At 39.1% G+C, this 22,365-nt stretch overlaps 4 protein-coding genes across 4 annotated transcripts; all 4 read left to right on the top strand.

Moving 5' to 3' along the window:
• The first annotated feature begins 789 nt into the window (after positions 1 to 789).
• On the top strand, positions 790 to 1,209 carry LOC142162898 (uncharacterized). Its single transcript, XM_075219952.1, has one exon. It carries the CDS (start codon positions 790 to 792, stop codon positions 1,207 to 1,209), a length of 420 nt encoding a protein of 139 aa, XP_075076053.1.
• A 6,283-nt stretch (positions 1,210 to 7,492) lies between these two features.
• On the top strand, positions 7,493 to 10,156 carry LOC107816355 (BURP domain protein RD22-like). The gene is made up of 4 exons (XM_016642058.2): positions 7,493 to 7,647; positions 7,750 to 7,870; positions 8,482 to 9,060; positions 9,583 to 10,156. The coding sequence occupies exons 1-4, from the start codon at positions 7,609 to 7,611 to the stop codon at positions 10,008 to 10,010; spliced, it is 1,167 nt and encodes a 388-aa protein (XP_016497544.1). The 5' UTR covers positions 7,493 to 7,608; the 3' UTR covers positions 10,011 to 10,156.
• Positions 10,157 to 11,141: 985 nt separating this feature from the next.
• Positions 11,142 to 11,831, top strand: LOC107816354 (uncharacterized). Its single transcript, XM_016642057.1, has one exon. It carries the CDS (start codon positions 11,142 to 11,144, stop codon positions 11,829 to 11,831), a length of 690 nt encoding a protein of 229 aa, XP_016497543.1.
• A 157-nt stretch (positions 11,832 to 11,988) lies between these two features.
• LOC142162893 (uncharacterized) lies at positions 11,989 to 13,239 on the top strand. Its single transcript, XM_075219943.1, has 5 exons — positions 11,989 to 12,156; positions 12,357 to 12,407; positions 12,503 to 12,750; positions 12,857 to 12,932; positions 13,075 to 13,239. Exons 1-5 carry the CDS (start codon positions 11,989 to 11,991, stop codon positions 13,237 to 13,239), a joined length of 708 nt encoding a protein of 235 aa, XP_075076044.1.
• Positions 13,240 to 22,365: the final 9,126 nt, after the last annotated feature.

The raw sequence follows: 22,365 nt of genomic DNA, 5'->3' as shown, positions 1-22,365 counted from the left end.
CAGGATGGAACGCTCTCGCAAGACAAAAGAGAAGCCAAAAAACTCGGGGTGCAGGCAGCCCGGTACAGCTTAGTAAACGGAAATCTCTACAAAAGAATGTTCGGTGGCCCTTTAGCCAAATGTCTTGGGCCACATCAAACAAGGTGAGTGCTGGAATAAGTACACAAAGGGCACTGTGGCGCCCACACAGGAAACCGCGCCCTCGTCCGATGCCTCATTCGCGCCGGATACTACTGGCCCACCATGAAAAAAGAAGTCGCCGACTATGTCAGGAGATATGAACAATGTCAAAAGTACACCCCTATGATACACCAAGCAAGGGAACTCCTTCATTCCGTTACTTCGCTATGGCCGCTCATAAAGTGGGGAATGGACATAGTTGGCCCCCTCCCAGCAGGACGAGGTAAGGCATGCTTCCTTTTGGTTTTAACTGACTACTTTTCTAAATGGGTGGAAGCAGGTGCATATACTCAGATACGCGAGCGGGAGGTCATCGCCTTCATATGGAAAAATATTATATGACATTTTGGCATCCCCAAAGAAATCAGCTGCGACAACGTACCTCAGTTCATTAGAAAAAGAACCACCAAGTTTTTTGAAAAGTGGGCCATCAAACGAATACTCTCCACACCATACCACCCTGCCGCCAATGGTCAAGATGAATCCTCCAATAAAGTAATATTGAACATATTGAAAAAGAAGCTTGAGGAAGCTAAAGGGTTATGGCTTGAACTACTACCGAAAGTATTATGGGCATACCGCACTATGCCAAAAACCAGCACAGGAGAAATGTCATATTCACTAGTCTATGGGACCGACGCAGTCATACCCGTCGAGGTTGGGGAGCCCAGTTTGAGATACTCCAAGGAGAGCAGAACAGGCAACGACGAAAGCAGGCTACAAGATCTGGATAAAGTTGAAAAACGAAGAGACATGGCCCACATAAGAATGGTAGCCCAGAAGCAGCAAGTAGAAAGATACTACAACAAGAGAGCCAAGGTGCGACCACTCAAAGTTGGTGACTACGTCCTCAAGGCCAAAACACAAGCGTCAAAAAACTCTAATGAAGGAAAATTGGGAACGAACTGGGATGGACCATACAAAATCGTAACAGCAACAAACAAAGGAGCGTTCCAGCTAGAAACAATGGAGGGAAAACTACTCCAAAACAACTGGAACGTCGCCCATCTCAAGTACTTCCACTTCTAAAAGAAGGTGTCACCTAAGTCGTACTCTTTTTCCCTCACCCGGGTTTTTTCCCAATCAGGTTTTCCTCGGGAGCTTTTTAACGAGGCGGCAAGGGGGACGCCTTAAGGATCGACATGATGTTCATTATCTTGACCCGTCGATATGACCTCCGGATCGAATTAATAAAGGGACTACATATAGATAATCGAATCTACAGTGTATGTACAGAATCAAATCTCCATTATATGTACAGAATCAAATCTCCATTGTATCTACGGAATCAAACCTCCATTGTATGTGCAGAACTAGGTCTCCACTAGTTGACATGTGATGTCTTCCTACGGGAATACGATCAAATCTCCAACAATGTAAGTTCGACCTCGTTCGAACCACGATGGCATTCTACTTCGATGATAGTTCGAATCAGCATCCCAATGGCAAAGGCCATCGACAATAATGTAAGTTTGACCTCGTTCGAACCATGACGGGATTCTACTTCGACGATAGTTCGAAGCAACATCCCAACGGCCAAGGCCATCGACGACAATGTAAGTTTGACCTCGTCCGAACCATGACAGAATTCTACTTCGACGACAATTTGAAGCAACATCCCAATGGCCAAGGCCATCAACGACAATGTAAGACCGACCTCGTTTGAACCACGACGAGATTCTACTTCGACGACAGTTCGAAGCAACATCACAATGGCCAAGGCCATCGATGATAATGTAAGTTCGACCCCATTCGAACAACGACGACATTCTACTTCGACAACAGTTTGAAGCAACATCCCAATGGCCAAGGCCATCGACAATAATGTAAGTTCGACCTCGTTCGAACCACGACAGGATTCTACTTCGACGATAGTTCGAAGCAACATCCAAATGGCCAAGGCCATCGACGATAATGTAAGTTCGACCTCGTTTAAACCATGACGGGATTCTACTTCGACGATATTTCGAAGCAACATCCCAATGGCCAAGGCCATCGATGACAATGTAAGTCTGACCTCGTTCGAACCACAATGGGATTCTACTTCGATGACAGTTCGAAGCAATATCTCAATGGCCAAGGCCATCGAAGACAATGTAAGTTCGACCTCATTCGAACCACAATGGGATTCTACTTCGATGACAGTTCAAAGCAACATCCCAACAGCCAAGGCCATCGACGACAATGTAAGTCCGGCCTCGTCTGAACCATGACAGAATTCTACTTCGACGACAATTTGAAGCAACATCCCAATGGCCAAGGCCATCAACGACAATGTAAGTCCGACCTCGTTCGAACCACGACGGAATTCTACTTCGACAATAGTTTGAAGCAACATCCCAATGGCGAAGGCCATCAACGACAATGTAAGTTTGACCTTGTTCGAACTAAGATGGGAGTCTACTTCGACGACAGGTCGAAGCAACACCCTACTAGCCAAGGCCATCGACGAAAACATAAGTTCGACCTCGTTCAAACTACAACGGGATCCCGCCTCGATGACAGTTCGAAGCAACATCCTAATAGCCTAGGGCGTCAACGATATCATGTGTGCGATAAATGCAAGAAAAAGAACAAGCCGACAAAAGTAAATTTTACATTACACCAAAACATCATTTACATTGGCCCCTACAAACAGGCTCAAGTACGACCCATGCAAAAATCCCTAAACAAAAGCAAATACAAACTAAGACTACATATAATCCCCAGCGGGGTAAGCGTCTTCGTACCACGAATCTGAAGTAAGGTGATTCCCATCATCAGAGTTGATATTATCCCCGTTAGGTGTAAAGGGGTCGTACCCGCATGACTCACGAGCTGTATGAGCTTCGGCATGCACGGCCTAAACCTCTGCCTTAGTAGCCCTTCCCTCAGTGTGAAAAGCCTTATAAGCATCAAGTCGAGCCTCCGCATGGACCCACAACTCGCATAAATGACGGGGCACAACTGGATCAGTTGAGGCGCGAGACATAGAAGGCTGAGAACGTTGACATGTATCCTCCGCCCACAGCAAGGCCATTTGTCCGTTTATTGCGGTTAGCTTCGGCTCCAGGTCTTTAACACGCCCTTCGAGCCCTGCCACCCGATGACCAGAGGCTTTCTTCTCCTCAGTCAACTCCGATCTAGAAATACGAAGGGCATCTTCCAAAGATACCGATTCAGAAATAGCTGCCGCCAGCTTATCAGCGCTAACGTTCAGCTCGCCCTTAAGCCCCTCAATCTCTGCTACCTTAGTACTCAACCCAGTAGTCAAGTCGACCACCTTCGCCTGTAAGTCGGCATTCTCAGCCGTTACCCCCCTGCTCAACTCGAGTTCGTCCTCCTTCGCCTTAAGGGAGACCTCCAACTCACTGTTACGCGCAACAACCTTCATGAGCTCTTTATCCCTCTCCCTCAGCTCCTCAATCTTGCACTCCAACTGGTCCTCCCGATGCTTGAGCCCCTCACGGAAAACTTGAAACTCAGGGTCCTGATGATAAATGTTGGCCATCGCTCAGTGCTTAGCCTGATAGTGATGATATTTAGACGATATATTCTCATAAAGTCCGGTCCTTCTCCTCTCTCGACGCTCTCTCTCTACCTCCATGATGAGGGTCTGACAAAAAAGAAGGGAAGAGGTCAGAAACAAAGTATAAAAAGACAATTATTGCACTAACCCAACGACGAAAAGAGAAGGAAAGGCAGCTACCTGCAGGGCCATACCAGTAACCTTCTGAGATAACTCCACGTCGCTCATCTCCCTAAGCATCTCACTTTCAGGAGCGGCACATAAAGGAGCTAGGGCCGATGCCACTTGCTCACTGTTCAGCAGCAAGTTGTAGTTCCCCGAAACGACCACATAACGGTCGGTTCTGTCCATCCTAACCTCTACATGGGTATGGCGACCCATAAATTCATTAACATCCTCTAGGTCGATATCCGAAACTGAGTCACCACCCTCAACACGATTCCCCCCAACGTTGGACGATGCACCACCCTCAACAGAGCGCACTAAACCAACTCATGGGCCAACGCACTCCACTTAGGGAGATCTCCCCGACAAAATGGCATCGGCCATGAACACAGGCACAGGGGCTACCATTAGCGTCCGTAGCCACGCCTTTCCCCAGCTTAAGCCTCCTCCTTGTCCTCGACAATGGCTTGTCCCCGTTAGAGGATTCATCCAAAGGATGTGAGGCCGGTACCAAAGAAACCTCTTCCCTCACGGCCACGACTCGAGACGGATCTACCAATTGGATAGGTTGAGGACGACCCTCTCGAACAGACTCACTCAAGACAAACTGCGTATCTGCAGTGGTAACGGCTTGTCGAAAAGCGGGGACTGGCGCCCCCCACCTAGAAGCACCTCGACCTGTCATCACATAAGTTCGTACCATTAAGTAAGGTCACATGGCTAATGAAGTAGTAAGCAAGATGTTTACGTGAGGAAACTTTAGGGCCATACATTGAACGAAGTCGGGGCAAGTTCGAGTTCCTGCTGCATGAGGCAACAGGCGGGCTACCCAACCTCTGATACCCGTAATGGGGCGAGGTGGATGGCCCATAGCTGCAAAATGGCAAGCAAATAAGCTTTACAATAAATACAAAGGAGAGAGGAACATAACTAATGACGACACTTACGAGCTCCGTTCTACCACTCCGAAAATCTGGCAGAGCCAGAAACGACGTGCTCGATCTTGATAAAGAAGTGCTTGTGCCAGAATTTACGGCTCCCTGGTCGTCCATTCCAACCACCAGCTCTTTCGTACCACAGAGCCTCAAATGCACCATGGTACCCCTGAGGAAGCTAGGCGTGAACAGGTGCAAAAGGTGGTGGACATAAACTCTACACTCCGCCAACTCTGCATACTTAGTCAATAGCAGAAGCACCTTGAGCGTGTATGGCGAAAGTTGTGCTGGGCAAACTTGGTAAAATCTGCAGAATTCTTCCGCTAAGGGGAAGAGGGGAAGGGTATAGCCGATCATAAAAGGATACTCATAGAAAGCACAGTATCCAGGTCTATGGACGTCCACATAATTTCTCCCTGCTGGAATCATTTCTATATGAGCAGGAATGCCATACTTTATACGAAAGGCATCAATATGGACCTGCTCCGTCTCAGAAAATACGGGGTTCGGGGTAGGAGGTGGATCCTTGAAAGAAGTCACTCCGGGATGAGGGGTGCCTCGGTAGTAGCTCCTCCACTGTATGAGGGTTGTCACTCTCTTCTACCACCACATCTCCGCTGTCGGAAGGAGGCACCGTGGATGACGGGGTGGCTTCAGGAACCTCTTCGCGAAAATGACGAGACCTCGGCATAATATCGTTTAAAGGAGTATCAACACAAAAGGAGGAAGGAAGAAGAAGCTTTAGGTGAGGAACGAAAGAAGAACAGAAGGATATGAGAGCAAGAGAGAAAGAGTGAGAGAGGTCTTTAAGAGAGGAATGGCTAAAGTGTTTCAAAAAATCAAATCCCCTACCTATTTATAGGATTGGGAGGTACCAGAATCGAGGCGACAGGCTTCGAAACAGCGCAAGAATCGAAGCACCAAGTCGTCATTCCCCGCCTCAAAAACCTACATAATGATAACGCACGTAAGGCTGACATCACTTCCCGGAGAAGTGTACCACACGACATTTTGCTAAGCATGACGACCATCTCTCATTGGCTATGTCATAACATTCCCACTGGGCAAATTTCTCCAGGAGAATGCATGAAGTCCGCTTATCGACGATGCATCCAGTCGCGACCTCGACAAGTAGAGGGACTAACTGTATGGGTCCAAATTTGACCGACCACGACCTATAACGAGTACGACAAACGACTGGGTAACTCCGAATCGGCGTCCCAAGGAAGACGACCCCAAGGCGAAAAGAGAAACCGTACAACCCTTGTGGAAGTGTAAACCCATTAGGAAATATTAAGAATATTCCTTGTATTTTTTGTTTCTTACAATTGGGAAGGTTTCCTCTCTAGTATATAAGGGGGACAAAAGACCTTGTAAAAGGGGAACTGAAAAAACCTTATCATCTTGAATGAAAAGAAACTCTGCGATTCTCTTCCTTTTACCTATTATTATTCTAGAGATTATTATCTTCAGCTACGATTTACCCCTTCATCTTCGATTGATTTGTTCAAAAAGATCTTAACATCTTTTGAGTCAAACATTGTTAATTCTTAAAATTTCGAAGTTATCCCATGCACTGTCCATTGCTAGAATTGAGGGTGTGTTTGGTATGAAAGAAATTTCGAAAAATATTTTCTGAAAAAAACAATTTTAGAAGAATTTGTCTCATTATTCAACAATCTCTATAACTTGAAACTATTTCAACTGGACTATTGGAGAGAAACATAAGGGAAGAAAAGTCATTTTTCCTCTTTAATAAAAGAAATTTCAAAGAAAATAATTTTTGTGTTTGATTGCAAAAAGAAAAAAAAAGACTTATTTTTGTGAAAATCATTATCCTTCGTTCTAAATGAATGGCGGAGTTACAAGTCTAAATACGAGTTCGACATAGTAGTTTTCGCTCACACCTTGTATTATTAAAAAACATTACTTAATATGTATAAATAATCTATCACGAACCCAGTAACTTATCCATTTTTAGATTTCAAAATTCATATACTCAAAAACCTAGCTGAATAGTATTTCCTCCGTTCCAGTTTATGTGAACCTATTTTCTTTTTGTTCGTTCCTAAAAGAATGATCCATTTTTAAATTTGAAAACAATTTAGCTTAAGTTTTAAATTCTACCTTTAATGAAAAGCTTTTATAACCACACAAATACTTTAGACCCATTTTTGACTTGTTTAGGACCACAAATTCCAAAAGTCTTCATTTTTTTCTTAAATTTCGTGTCCATTCAAACATGTTCACATAAATTGGAACGAATGGAGTACAAACCTTCTACTACTCTTATTTTGGAAAAGGAGAAGAGAAGGAAAGTACGAAACTAGCATTATACTCATCTTCTCAAAACTCACTTTACACGGGTATGTTGTTGTTATTGTTGTTGTTGTATTTTGAAAAAGGTGAAGACAAAGAAAGTACCAAAGTAACATTATACTTGAACTGTTGAGACAAAATGTACCTATGAATCGATGTCACAAATTACCAAGTACCAGCCAACCTCCAAGCTCCCAACCTTCTGATAGGAACCCTCACATCACGTACGTACAATTTGCTATATTGCATTCAATGCCGTAAGGCGGAATGCCAAAGACAGATGAAGTAATTTAATTGTTATAGGTGATGTGTTGCTTTTCTCATTCTTTTACTCTATTCTTAATTACTAAAATATTCGAATATTATTCACTTATAAATAGTGCTTCATTATTTATCCATTCTTTCCATCTCAACTTTGCTTTAACTTGTTAGTAGTCGAACTGTCCTTTTAAATTCATCAGAATTCTCTATCTTCTTTCTTTAATTTGCGTAAGTTCAACCATGGAGTTGAAGCTCCTTCACGTCCTCACTTACCTTTCGGTGAGTACAATGTTATTTTTGCTTGATTTATAGTACGTTAGTTATTCTAAAGAAGCTATATAATTAAGGTTTGATATTTATTTTTTTGGGTTAATATTTCAGTTGGCACTAGTGGCAAGTTATGCAGCTCTTCCTCCTGCATCGAGCGGTCAAACTTATTGGAATACTAAGCTGCCTAATACGCCCATCCCAAAGGCAATCAAAGATTCTCTGCAGCCAACTGGTTAGTCTATTAATACTTGGAGTTAGTTTTTATTTTTCGCAGCTCCATTTAGTGTTAAAAAAGTTTCTTAGTACAAATGCTTAAGTAGTTGAATTTCAATGGTTTAATATTTTCGCTTTCAGTAAGTAGTCTGCAAGTTAATATGATCATAGTATGAATTTAGATAAAATAAAATTGGATTAAATTACTTAGATGTTTCTTCTTTTAAAAAAATATATATGTGGTGTTTTTGAAATATGAGTATAACCTTTATACACTGTCCTGTTGCTTATCCATCTTTTCACGTCACCAACTTATTTTTGTTACAAAACCTGTAATTACATTTTCAATATTTATGCATCAAGAGATCTAAAAGCTAATCTTAAGAAAATTAAAACCATAAACCAAATTTTGATATAAATCTTACATATACATAGGGTATTAGAAGTTTTATACCGTGTAAAGATCTTTTGAACTATCAATATATAGAGTTTAACATGTAGTAACAAGTTAGTTAGTAACCAATTTTCAAGTTATAAGTTGCTTATGATCAGAAAATGGGTAATAATAAACTCTAAACGTATTAATCACCATAAGACTGAAATTATTGGCAAAAAATATAAATTTCCCAGGATTGACGGAGGACAAAAGCACTTCAGTGGAAGTAGGCAAAGGCGGAGTAAACGTCAACACCGGCAAGGGGCACTCCGGCAGCGGCACTAACGTCAACGTTGGCCACAAAGGTGTCGGCGTAAGCACTGGCAAGGGTCACTCCGGCAGGGGAGCCAACGTCAACGTCGGCCACAAAGGCGTGGGCGTAAGCACCGGGGGCGGAACCCACGTTGGCGTCGGCAAAGGAGGAGTCGGCGTGACCACTCCCGGCCACCACGGAAGGCCGCCGGTGTACGTCGGTGTACGTCCCGGACCGTCACCTTTTGTTTACAATTACGCCGCCAAAGATGATCAACTTCACGACAACCCAAACGTCGCTCTTTTTTTCCTTGAGAAAGACTTGCACCAAGGTAGTAACATGAACTTGCAGTTTGTGAAAACTACAAAAAATGCCGCCACTTTCTTGCCTCGCCAAGTAGCAAATTCTATTCCCTTTTCGTCAAACAAGATGCCAGAAATTCTTAGCCAGTTTTCAGTTAAGCCCGACTCTGAAGAAGCTCAGATCTTGAAGCAAACTGTCCAAGAATGTGAAGAGCCAGGTATTGTTAATTAGATGGATATTACTGATTGTGTAAGTGTATTATACTATTTGGGAAATCTACAAAGTTGTTCTTTCATCATGTTTTCTTAAATATTTTGAATTATGACTTAATAATGAGTAGTACTTTTTATTAGTTTCTGAAATTATAATTTTTTTTAAAAAAAATGGAAGAATCTATATTCAAATTAAATACTTTGACCTTCCTACTCCCAACTATGTCAACCTTTTTAAATGGAGGGAGTATGTATGAAGTAGGAATTGTCCCACGTTAGAAGTTGAAAATGAGTTCGAAGGCTTTATATACTACTACTACAGACTTGATATTTTCAGGTTTATTTAAAACTTGAAATTAAATACAAAATGTAAATTTAAGTTGTTACATTTATACGAACAAGTATATTTACAAAATAAGATAGGCTGCTTTGAATAGCTCCATCTTTCAATTCTATATACAAATATGTCACTTGTTTGAAAAATGGCTAAGCAATTCTTATAAGGACATTTTATTTTCGAACTACAGGTATTAAAGGAGAAGAGAAGTACTGTGCTACTTCATTAGAATCCATGGTTGATTTCAGCACATCAAAGTTAGGAAACAAAGTACAACCAGTATCAACAGAGACAGAGAAGGAAACACAAATGCAGAAATACACAATTCTAGGAGCCAAGAAAATGGGAAATGGGAAATCTGATGCTGTAGTTTGCCACAAGCAGAATTATGCATATGCAGTTTTCTACTGTCATAAAACAGAAACAACGGAGTCATACATGGTTTCTTTGGTTGGTGCTGATGGAACAAAGGCTAAAGCAGTAGCTGTTTGCCATAAGGATACTTCAGCTTGGAATCCAAAACATTTGGCTTTTAAAGTTCTTAAGGTTACACCTGGATCTGTTCCTGTTTGCCATTTCCTTCCTGAGGATCACATTGTTTGGGTTCCTAAGAACTAGCTTTATACATAGATGATGTTAGTTTTATTATCTTTTTATTTGTGTTGTTTTTATGTAATAATTCAGAGTATGTTGTGCTTATTATTACAGTTTTATCTTGTAATACTTCAGTATACGAATAAATAATTTCAGCATATATTTTTATATTTCCACACTTACAAGTTCTGCTTTAATTTTTTTTGTTTTTGGGAGGAATCGGGCAATTGAATGCTAGAGGGCTTATAAAATCATGTCATTAAAGGCTAATTTTTTTTTTCTTTCTAAATTAGTGACATTGAAACTCAGAACTCAAATTTTTTTACTATCTTGATCTATAGGAATTGTCTCATCCACCCAAAAAAAAATAAAAGAGAGAGAGAATTAATTGTCTCATATTTTAACAACTTAAACAGTTGGGGACAAATTGTTTTTCTTTGTTTCATACCTCCATAACGCTTGCATAATTTGAAACATTATTTGATTAATGGTCTATTTGTAAACCATTGGCATTCACATCAACACCAGCTCCAAAATCTGGACGCAAGGTGCATAAGTATAGTATAGGTACAACCGACCGCATCTACTCAATAAGTATCCTAATAGAAATGGTAGTGTAATAGCATAATAGGAGATATAGTAGCTCATGCTGGTGGACCAATTCCTTAATGGTGCTTTAATAAGCCTATTAGGAAAAGCATGATGTGAGTGCTAACAACTAAATTAAAAGCCTTTTAATTTTCTTTATGATAAAGATACTTTTTGTCAATGTAAATGTGGACCGAGCTTAATAATGGGAGATTTTAATACTACTTTATCTAGTGAGGATAGAGTGCAGGGGAATGCAGTACAAGAGATGGAGGTGAGAAATTTCAAAGACTTCATAATGGATGCTGGACTAGATGAACTCAGCACTATGGGTAGAAAGTTCACCTAGACAAACAACCATGTTCATAGTAGAATTGATATAATTCTAGTAAGTACAGAGTGGATTCAAAAATGGCCTGCCATGGAGGGGATTATAATGAACCCTGGGTTTTCTGATCACTGCCCTTTGAGCATAATCTTTGATGACACTAATCAAGCAGGAAGGTGATCTTTCAAGTTTATAAACTATTTGGCAAATCATAATAACTTTGATACCACAGTTAAGCAATGTTGGACAAAGAGGCAAAGAGGCAAAAAGGAAATGCAATTTTAAAGGTATGGAATAAGCTCAAAATGCTAAAGGGAGATCTGAAGCAGCTAAATAGTCAAGAATTTAGCAACATTGAGCACAAGATTCAAGCAGCAAAAACTAAACTGGAAGGTATACAGGCTCAAATGCTAGGCTCAGGAACTGGCAATGAGACAATAGCACAAGAAAAGGCTGCAAAACTTGAATTGGCTAAATGGCTAGAGGTGGAGGAGAGTGTATTGAAGCAGAAATCAAGAATCAAATGGATCAAATTAGGGGATTCAAACACATCATACTTCCATACATGTGTGAAGAATAGGCAAGCAACAAATCATTTTGGCAGACTAGTCAACAATACAGGGCAAATACTCCAGAGTACAAATGAAGTGGAAGAGGAATTACTGAACTTCTACATGAAGTTACTTGGCACAGCAGCTTCACAATTACCAGCGGTCGACACAGAAATCATGCAGAAAGGTTGTATGTTGAGTAGGCAACAACAACTACGGCTAATCAAGCCAGTCACAAGAGAGGAAGTAAAGAAATCAATACTGGACATTCATGATAGCAAAGCACTGGGATGTGATGGATTTAATTCATTTTTCTTTAAGAAGACATGGCATATTCTGGGTGATGAGGTTATTGAAGCAGTGATGGAGTTCTTTTAAAAGTGCAGAAATATGTAAAGCAATCAATTGCACCACCATTATCCCGATTACTAAAGTAAAGAACCCAACTAGCATAAAGGAGTTTAGGCCTATATCTTGTTGCACTGTGCTATACAAGATAATATCAAATATTCTAACAACAAGATTGCAGGGAGCTATGCCAGACCTAATTGGCAACTGCCAAATAGCTTTTGTGCCAGGAAGAATGATCACAGATAACATCATTATGAGTCATGAATTGGTTAAAGGCTACGGGAGGAAGAACATATCACCAAGGTGTATGCTTAAAATCGATATGCAAAAAGTTTATGATTCTGTGGAATGGGTATATATTGAGCAGGTGATAAAATTTCTAGGATACCCTAAAAAATTTGTGAAGTGGATAATGGTATGTATTAGCACAGTTGCTTATTCTGTTATAATCAATGGCAAGCCAACCAAGCCATTTGAGGCAAGAAAAGGACTTAGACAGGGGGGGCCTTTATCACCCCTGCTATTTGTGATGGCCATGGAGTATCTTTGCAGATTACTGAAGCCACTGAAGGAGAACAAGGAGTTCAAATTTCACCCAAAAATGTGCTAAAGTCAACATAGTACAATTGGGATTTGCTGATGACTTACTACTATTCTGTAAAGGAGACATACAATCAGTCAAGATCCTGCACAAACAGTTTCAAACTTTCTCTGCAGCATCAGAGCTAATTGCAAATCCATATAAAAGTTACATCCACTTTGGAGGAGTGGACAACATGACACATCAACATATTATGGACATGTTAGGATACACTAAAGGAGAACTACCTTTCAGGTATCTAGGAGTCTCTTTGAGCACAAAGAGGTTGATAGCTATGCAATGTGAACCCCTAATTGATAGAATGCTGAGCAGGATGTTGGACAACAAAGTTTTTGTTATATGCAGGTAGAGCAATGCTAATCAAGAGTGTACTAGTGGCAATTCAGACATTCTGTACTTAAATATTTATTATGTCAAAAAAAATCATACAGTTCATAGAAACAATATGCAGGAGATTCTTATGGTCGGGGAGTGTTGAACCTACCAAGAAAGCATTGATTGCCTGGGATAAATTGTGTGCTCCAAAGGTAGTACGAGGCTTAAACTTCATCAATATGAAATTGTGAAACAAAACAGCTATATGCAAGCTCTTATGGAATATTGCACAACGAAGGAAAAGTTATGGGTCCAGTGGATGCATGCTTGCTACATAAAGGGGATACTATATAGAACACAGAACCAAAGAGTGCATTGTGGGTTATACAAAAAAATTTCAAGGCAAAAAGACATTTTGAGGATGTTGGATATAAAGAAGAGGAGGTGACCAAGATAGAGAAGTTCTCTGTGAAGCACATGTACAAAGCAGTGCAAGAGGAATTTCAGAAGGTGTCATAGAGGAAATTAGTTTTCAATAACTATGGGCTTCCAAAATGGATATTCATACTAAGGTTGGCAATACAAGATAGGTTAGCTACAAAAGAAAGGCTAGCAAGATGGGGGATCATAGAAGACAAAACATGCTCACTTTGTCAAAGAGAAAATGAAACTATACAACATTTGTTCTTTGAGTGTGAAATGCCAGCAACTATATGACAGAATCTTTTATACTGGCAAGGCATTAAGAGAACAAAGAAAGATTGGCAGAAAGAACTAAAATAGATAGAAAGGGTGGCTAAAGGGAAAAGTGCAGGAGCAACACTATGCAAAATGGTACTAGCAGTAGCAGTTCATCATATTTGGCAAGCAAGGAATAATGTCATCTTTCAGAAGAAGAAGAGTACTACAAATGCTATTATTAGATTGATCATTCAAGAAATACATATTAGAGCCAAGATGTTTTCGAGGTTAGATAGATGCTTGAATGTCCTGAATTGGTACCCACATAAAGTCTAGGTTGAAATGGCAGTAGGAGAGGAATGTAGTAAGGATAGATATGTCCTAGCTGGGGCTTCATGTCCAGCAGGAGCTTTGATAAAAAGTCTTAAATTTTGATAGAGTGTAAATACTTATACTTGGTAAATAAAATATTTAATTACCAAAAAAAAATGTAGGCCACATTTTTCACTAATTAAGCAAACAACATAACAAATAATATAGTTAGGGTCGTTTGGTGCTGGTTAGAGTTATGCTAAGTATAATTTCTTTCATATGTTCCCCAGCGAGTTTTCCTCCATACTTTTTATTCACTAATCGCAGATAAATTTGAACTAAACTACATTTATTTATGGTTGTTGATTTCTCTCTTTGGTGCTAATCTATAAATGGATTGACATCCACAGTATTCACTATGTCCTGTGTCTCAATCAAAGCTAGGAGGCAGTATATAAAGCTAGTTATTGTTGCGGAAGCCAAATGTATATAGTGTGAATAAGTCACAATTACTATACCAAAAATTATGACAGCCACCAAATAATAAATAAGACAATAAAGCAACAATAAAGGGAACACCAGAATTTACGAGGTTCGGCTAATTTTGCCTACTTCTCGGACACAACCAATATTTTATTTCACTCCAAAAATACAAGTGAAATAATACTAAAGATAGAAGATACAAATGTCTTAAACAAATGAGAAGGCAAATGAGAGGTGTGTTTAAATCCTAAACATTAGGCTTTCTTTTATAGGGGGAAAATCCCCCCAAAATTCAAGAGCCCACCGATGTGGGACAAATTTGCCAAACTTCAACAAATCTCCACCTTGGCAAAATTCCACATCTTCAATTTTCTCTCAATAACAAATTTTGATTGTGTCTTCATCTTTAATCTTCAGTTTTCAACAATGTTGATCAAATCCAAACAATGTTGAAACTTGACCGCAGTCACCACCTTTGTCAGCATATCAGCAGGATTCTCCGTAGTATGAATTTTCTTCACTGTGACTCCACCTTCTTCTATGATTTCTCGTACGAAATGATACCGAACATCAATGTGCTTCGTCCTTGCATGATACATTGGTTCTTCGCTAATTGAATAGCACTTTGACTATCACAAAAAATTGTGATACCTTTTTGTTCAACACCAAGATCTTTTAGCAATCCTTGAAGCCAAATTGCCTCTTTTACAGCCTCTGTAATAGCCATGTACTCTGCCTCTGTTGTAGACAAAGCAATTGTTGACTGCAAAGTAGACTTCCAACTAACTGGTGCCTTTGCAAAAGTAACACATAACCAGTAGTTGATCTTCGTTTGTCCAGATCACCCGCAAAATCTGAGTCACAATATCCAACTACAGACTGATTGTCTTCCTGCTCAAAAACTAACCCGACATCTACAGTATTATGAATATACCGTAGAATCCACTTCACAGTTTGCCAATGCTCCTTCCCTGGATTGTGCATATATCTGCTAATAACTCCAACAGCTTGTGAAATGTCAGGCCTTGTGCAAACCATTGCATACATCAAGCTATCAACAGCATTTGCGTATGGTACCTTTGACATATACTTTCGTTCAGCTTCATCCATTGGCGACATAGTAGTACTTAGCTTAAAATGGGAAGCAAGTGGAGTACTAACTGGCTTAGTCTTGTCATCTATGCCAAAACGTTGAAGTACTCTCTTCAAATATTCCTTTTGAGATAAACAGAGTTTCTTTGAACGTCTATCTCTAATTATCTTCATGCCAAGAATTTTCTTTGCCTCACCCAAATCCTTCATCTCGAACTCCTTCTTCAGTTGAATCTTCAACTTATCAATTTCTTCCAAATTCTTGGAAGCTATCAACATATCATCAACATATAGGAGAAGATATACAAAGGAACCATCTTTAAGCTTGTGCAAATACACACAATGATCGTATTTGCTTCTCTTGTACCCGTGCCGCAACATAAACTCGTCAAATCGCTTGTACCATTGTCTAGAAGATTGTTTCAATCCGTACAACGATTTTTCAAGTTTTCACACCATATTTTCTTTTCCAGCAACTTTGAATCCTTCTGGCTGAGTCATGTAGATTTCCTCCTCCAAGTTTCCATGAAAAAACGCAGTTTTTACATCCATCTGAACTAGTTCCAAATCCAATTGTGCTACCAAAGCCAACATAATTCTAATGGAGGAATGTTTTACAACTGGAGAAAACACTTCATTGTAATCAATTCCCTCCTTTTGAGCATATCCTTTGGCCACCAATCTTGCTTTGTAGCAAACATCTAATTGGTTAGGAAATCCTTCTTTCTTTGCAAATACCCATTTGCACCCAATTGCTTTCTTTCCCTTCGGGAGATTGGCCAATCTCCATGTATGATTCTGATGAAGGGACTGTATTTAATCATTCATGGCAATCCTCCACTTATCTTCTTCTGAACTTTGGACAGCGTCTTTATAAGTAGTAGGAACATCATCAGCTACAATTGAGGTTGCACAAGCAACCGTCTCTATGAGACGAACAAGTTTCGTTATTGTTCCTTTTGGCCTGCTGGTTGCTATTGATTCAAGTTGTTGTTGAGGTTCCTGAGTTGGAATCTCCTCTACTGGCTCTCCTTCCAGAGGGTAATCTTCATTTGTTTCCTCTTCTGCTTCTTGTGTAGGAAAAATAAATTTTCCCTCAAACTCCACCTGCTTAAAAGCACCTTTATTTTGTTTGGTATCTTTTGTTACCTTATTTACCATAGCAGATTCATCAAAGGTAACATCCCTGCTAAATATTAATTTCTTTGTCATAGGACACCATAAGCGATATCCTTTGACTCCAGAAGTAATTCCCATAAAAATAGCCTTCTTTGCCCTTGGATCCAATTTTGACTCCGTCACATGATAATATGCAGTTGAGCCAAACACGTGCAAAGAGTTATAATCTACAGCAGGTTTTCCATACCATTTTTCAAATGGTGTCTTGCCATCAATAGCAGCAGATGGTAGACGATTAATGAGGTGGCATGCATATGTAATTGCCTCAGCCCAAAATTCTTTGCCCAAGCCAGCATTGGACAACATACACCGTACCTTCTCCAGCAAGGTCCGGTTCATACGTTCTGCCACTCCATTCTGTTGTGGTGTATGTCTAACAGTGAAGTGTCAGACGATGCCATCATTTTCACAGACCTTATTGAAATGATCACTTTTGTATTCACCTCCATTGTCTGTGCGAATACACTTGATCCTCTTGCCTGTTTGATTCTCCACCATCGTCTTCCATTTGAGAAAAATTCCCAACACTTCATTTTTGCTCTTCATTGTATACACCCATACTCTTCGGGAAAAATCATCAACAAAGGTTACAAAATAGTGCTTCCCACCCAATGAAGGTGTTTTGGAAGGACCCCAAACATTAGAGTGTACATAATCCAAAATGCCTTTAGTATTATGGATCGCTGTACCAAATTTAACCCTTGTCTGTTTCCCTTTGACACAATGCTCACAAAACTCCAAGTTGCAAGCGTTTACTCCTTTTAACAATCCTTGATCTAATAGAGTTTTCAAGGATTTTCCTCCAGCATGTCCCAAGCGCATGTGTCATAGCTTGGTTGCTTCTGCTTCTTTGTTATCACTGGATGTCACTGTCGTTGTCCCAATAACTGTACTGCCACGATAGCGGTACATATTATTATTCTTCCGATTAGCCTTCATTACCACTAGTGCACCAGAGCATACTCTCATCACTCCATTTTCTGCAATGATTTTGAACCCTTTTGATTCTAGGGCTCCCATAGAGATGAGATTCTTCTTCAAATCCAGTACATATCGAACATCTGTCAATGTTCTGATCATTCCATCATGGTTCCGTAATCGTATTGAACCAATGCCATATGAGGTAAGAGGGCAGTTATCCGCTGTGTGGACGACTCCATATTCTCCTTCTTGAAATTCCACGAACCAGTCCCTGTTGGGACACATATGATAGCTACAAGCCGAGTCCATCAACCATATGTCTGATGATGTTGATGACTCTGTTGTAACTAATGAGAAGTCTGAATCATCACAATCAGCTACATTTGAATCCATAATAGCCTTTCCATTGTTATGTTTGGCCTTATTCTTCAACTTCGGACAGTCTTTCTTCCAGTGCCCTTTTTCTCGACAAAAGGCACATTCATTTTTGCTGGGTCTGGATCTTGACTTGGACCTTCCCTTCTTTGTCCTCATTTGATTTTGAGGACGACCCCTCACAAATAGTGTTTCTCCTTCTTCGCCCTTCTGTTTTTCTCGCTTTCTTTGTTCATAGCTGTACAAAGCCGAACAAACTTCTCTGAGAGAAATTTCGTCATTTCCATGGAGTAGAGTAGTTTCAAGGTGCTCGTACTCATCAGGAAGTGACGCCAACAACATTAAGGCCAAGTCACCATTATCATAAGTTGTATCCATATTTTGCAAATCTGTGACCAACTTATTGAAACTGGTGATATGTTCATTCATCGTGGTACCAGGAACATAGGTGAAGTGAAACAGTCTCTTCTTCATGTACAATTTATTTTGACTGTTTTTCTTCAAAAATTTATCCTCCAGTGCTTTCCATAATTTACTTGCAGAAGTTTCCTTTGTGTATAGATATTTCTGCTCTCTAGCGAGGTAGGATCGAATGGTACCGCAAGCAACACGGTTGAGAATCTTCCAATCTTCTTCTCCAATAACATCTGGTTTCTTTTCTTCAATGGCCAGATCTAGCCCTTGTTGAAAAGGACATCTAGAACCTCGCCTTTCCACATCCCAAAATGTCCGGACCCGTCAAATATTTCGACCGCAAATTTCGCATTTGACACAATTCTTGTCATAAGCGAAGATGCCAATGATGACGTATTGTTGACACTTGATGTAGATTCTTCTTGTTTATTGTCTCTCATCTTTGACACAAATATTATTTAATAGCTGACGACACAAATCAAGATTATTTCCTTTCTGGTGTGGAAGATAAGACTAAGCTGCAACCACAGAGCATACTCAGACAGAACCTTGACTCTGTTACCAAGATAAATCTTTTCTGATGTGGAAGATCAGACTATGCTGCAACCACAGAGCATACTTAGACAGTACCTTGGCTCTGATACCAATTGTTGCGGAAGCCAAATGTATATAGTATGAATAAGTCACAACTACTATACCAAAAATTATGACAGCCACCAAATAATAAATAAGACAATAAAGCAACAATAAAGGGAACACCAGAATTTACGAGGTTCGGCTAATTTTGCCTACTCCTCGGACACAACCAATATTTTATTTCACTCCAAAAATACAAGTGAAATAATACTAAAGAGAGAAGATACAAATGCCTTAAACAAATGAGAAGGCAAATGAGAGGTGTGTTTAAATCCTAAACATTAGGCTTCTTTTATAGGGGGAAAATCCCCCCAAAATTCAAGAGCCCACCGATGTGGGACAAATTTGCCAAACTTCAACAGTTATTAAGGCTCTTAAAAATTAACTGCTTAGCTATAATACCATGTCTGCTACATTGCAGCATAATTATATTATAATCTATTTTCCCCTTGTAGGAAAAAAGTAAAAATTGAAAATCAGTTGGCCAAAATAGAAATCCTTCAAATGTAACCAGTCTGGGACTCTGGAAACGCATGTTGATACTTGAGACCACTAACTCAAATTCTCATTCCAAAGAATAAGCAAAATGAGAAAATTTGGGTTCTTGCTTTTGGTAGCTAAAAAGCAGGGGCATAGCTGCTTTTGGTGAAGGAGTTTCAATTAAATATCCAATTGCTAAAAAATTTACACTATGCAAAAAGATTAAAAAAAAAATTTATACTATGAATAATATAGATAGAATTGGTGCATTTTTTATTCATAAGTCGCACAAAAAGATTTCAAGTGAATGCATTAAACTATGGCGGCTGATTTTTCTATTATTCAAGCTTTTAAAAAGGGGTTGACATGTGCATTTTGTAGGTTTTGTCTCAATCAAATTTAGGAGGTACCCTATTAAGCTCATTATTAAGGCTCTTTAGTTATATTTAAAAAAAAAAAGATATAGGCGCATTGTCTCTAGAATTTTGTTTCTTTAGTAGTTGGTGTTAGAGTGACACAAAAATCTCCATTATAAACCATGTCATTGGCATTGGCATTGGCATTGGCATTGATTGGACATTGACTACATTCGCAAAGGGGTTGGACAGAGGGGAAAGGCAAAAAAGAAAGAAATCGAAAGAAGAAAGGGAATTGGACTTGTTCTGGAAAAAGATTATAATAGGCATAGCCCATTTACCGACTATCAGGCTAGATTTTAGAAAGTATTTAAACGTCGGGAAAATATCGGGGTATTTGCATCTATATTCAGTTTTTGGGACATCTTTTAATTTATACCCGCTTTGCAAAAAAAATTGCAAACGTACCCACTTTTTGTGTAACTCAAACATACGGGCCTGAAGTAGCAAAGGCAATCACGCAAACTTTAGTTCATAGTGCAATGACAAACCTCAGTTCAATAAAACTACAGCATGTTTTGGCTGAAGTTTTTGTTCAGTCCGTAATATCTGAAGTTCGAACAACACAAAGCAATATGTCAAGGTTAACTTCAGTCCAAAATGTCTGAAGTTCGAACTGCATAAGCAATATGTCGAGGTTAACTTCAGTCCGAAATGTCTGAAGTTCGATCTGCACAAAGCAATATGTCAAGGTTAACTTCTGTCCGAAATGTCTGAAGTTTGAACTGCACAAGTATTATGCCTAGGTTAACTTCAGACATACAGGTCTGAAGTTGTTAAAACTTCAATTATATGCAAGCCTAATGTCATATCCGTATGTCTGAAGTTGTTGAAACTTTAGACCGCAAGCTCTAAAGTTTGCACTGCGACGAGCACACTTCAGACGCGATGGACTGAAACTTGCTAGCTGCTGAACTTCAGACCCATAGCAGTTGTCTTTCGATCTCCATGGTGATGCATCTAAATCCTTTTTTTTCGCTGCTAAATTTCCATAAATGATAATCGTAGATATTAGATTAACCAGATTTTGGATTAGCTTCTCTGTCTCACAATCACAGCATGTGGGACTAATTCTTTTTCATGAAAAAAGAAGCCTAATTCTTTTCTAAGATGGATCGTGCAAAATATTGAGACTTCTATTACAGCAGCTCTGTCGAAGAAGAAGAGGGAGAAGAAGAAAACGAAGGAGGAGAGGAGGAGGAGAAAGAGGCCTGGAGTTATTTAGAAAGTGGGTACAAGTTAAACTTTTTTAAAAAGTGGGTATAGGTTAAATGGGCGCCCCGTGCAATTTTTACGAAAATACCAGCTATGTCCATTTATAAGTAGCTTATTATAAAAATTGGCCAATTCCTAAAATATTACCAATACTGACCAATTAGCTATTTGTAGCCAAAACAATGTCAAATTTTTGCTTTCTTTTGAGTAGGTGTTATTAGAATAGATTTGGTACATCTTAAGGAGCTTGAATCTCAGTTTTGGGATGATTTGGTGGAGTTTTGAGGTGGTTTGAATTGAAAATTTGAAGTAGAAGATGAACATGAAAAAAATTATATGTGATCCCACTGTGCACACACATGTATATCCATGTATACCTACGTATAAGATACATGTGTGATCAGAAGAATTTTTTGTACTCAATTTTAACTATGAATTTTGATACTAAATCTGTCCAAATCACCTCCAATCTTTCTTAAATTTTATATATTGACTCATCTATATGTTTTCAATGAATATCAACCATACCCATTGAAAAAAAAATATTTTTTGCTTAGATTTTTGGAAACTTGTATATATATATATGAAATTTTATCACCTTAGTTGCTACCTCATCCATGAAATTTTTTTTCCGTCTTGCATCTAATGTTGTTAATCACGCTTAGAAATATGGAAGGAGATATATATATATATATATATATATATATATATGAAATTTTATCACCTTAGTTGCTACCTCATCCATGAAAATCATTTCCGTCTTGCATCTAATGTTGTTAATCACGCTTAGAAATATGGAAGGAGATATTTATGTGTGATTCTTGGAAAGAAAGAACCTTATTTATTTGTATTTTTAATTTTTAGATGTGTTTGGATAAGTCTCTGATTAATGGCTAGAGGTAGTTAAGTTGGGACTTTTTTGGGGTATTTCTGTAAGATTCCCTTAAACGTTTTATATTGGCATCTTTACACAAATAGTCGGTCAGATTTGCTATTACTTTTTCTAGTCGGGGTACATAGCTTATAAATTAATTATGCATGACTTTACATATATTATACACGAATTATACTATATATTTGTCAGCTATTTTTAGTAGGACTGGGCATATATCGGGTGTAACCGATAGCCCGAACCGATAAAATGCTATTGAATTATCGATATCGGGTTATTGGATAAATAGATCAATAATGGTTAGATATTATTTGACTATTGGGTTATTAGTTCGGGTCTCGGTTTGCCCAATTTTATTAACGGTTTAACTGATACCCAATAAGATCTGACAAAATTATATTTTACCCACTAAGTATATAAGCCACCTTATTGCTTCATTATCTCATTCTTTCAATTCTCTCAGCAGTTACTCTTCATCTTCAAACTTTAATCCTTATAGTAAGTTTTTAAACTTTTCTGAATTTCTCATCTTAATTCTTCAGTTAAGAT

Source organism: Nicotiana tabacum, chromosome 1 (genome assembly GCF_000715075.1).
Source record: "Nicotiana tabacum cultivar K326 chromosome 1, ASM71507v2, whole genome shotgun sequence".
NCBI lineage: Eukaryota > Viridiplantae > Streptophyta > Magnoliopsida > Solanales > Solanaceae > Nicotiana > Nicotiana tabacum.
Note: the sequence above shows the minus strand (reverse complement) of the source record. Positions and strands in the feature narration are given on the sequence as shown.

What these genes read in the sequence shown, in the direction of transcription:
- LOC142162898 (XM_075219952.1), top strand. Translation starts at nt 790, where the DNA reads ATGTCATATTCACTAGTCTATGGGACCGACGCAGTCATACCCGTCGAG.
- LOC107816355 (XM_016642058.2), top strand. Translation starts at nt 7,609, where the DNA reads ATGGAGTTGAAGCTCCTTCACGTCCTCACTTACCTTTCG. An exon ending in ACGTCCTCACTTACCTTTCG is followed by an intron (nt 7,648 to 7,749) that starts GTGAGTACAATG and finishes TTAATATTTCAG; the next exon opens with TTGGCACTAGTGGCAAGTTA. An exon ending in CCAAGAATGTGAAGAGCCAG is followed by an intron (nt 9,061 to 9,582) that starts GTATTGTTAATT and finishes TTCGAACTACAG; the next exon opens with GTATTAAAGGAGAAGAGAAG.
- LOC107816354 (XM_016642057.1), top strand. Translation starts at nt 11,142, where the DNA reads ATGTTGGACAAAGAGGCAAAGAGGCAAAAAGGAAATGCAATTTTAAAG.
- LOC142162893 (XM_075219943.1), top strand. Translation starts at nt 11,989, where the DNA reads ATGCCAGACCTAATTGGCAACTGCCAAATAGCTTTTGTGCCAGGAAGA. An exon ending in TTTATGATTCTGTGGAATGG is followed by an intron (nt 12,157 to 12,356) that starts GTATATATTGAG and finishes GTATCTTTGCAG; the next exon opens with ATTACTGAAGCCACTGAAGG. An exon ending in ATAAATTGTGTGCTCCAAAG is followed by an intron (nt 12,933 to 13,074) that starts GTAGTACGAGGC and finishes GATACTATATAG; the next exon opens with AACACAGAACCAAAGAGTGC.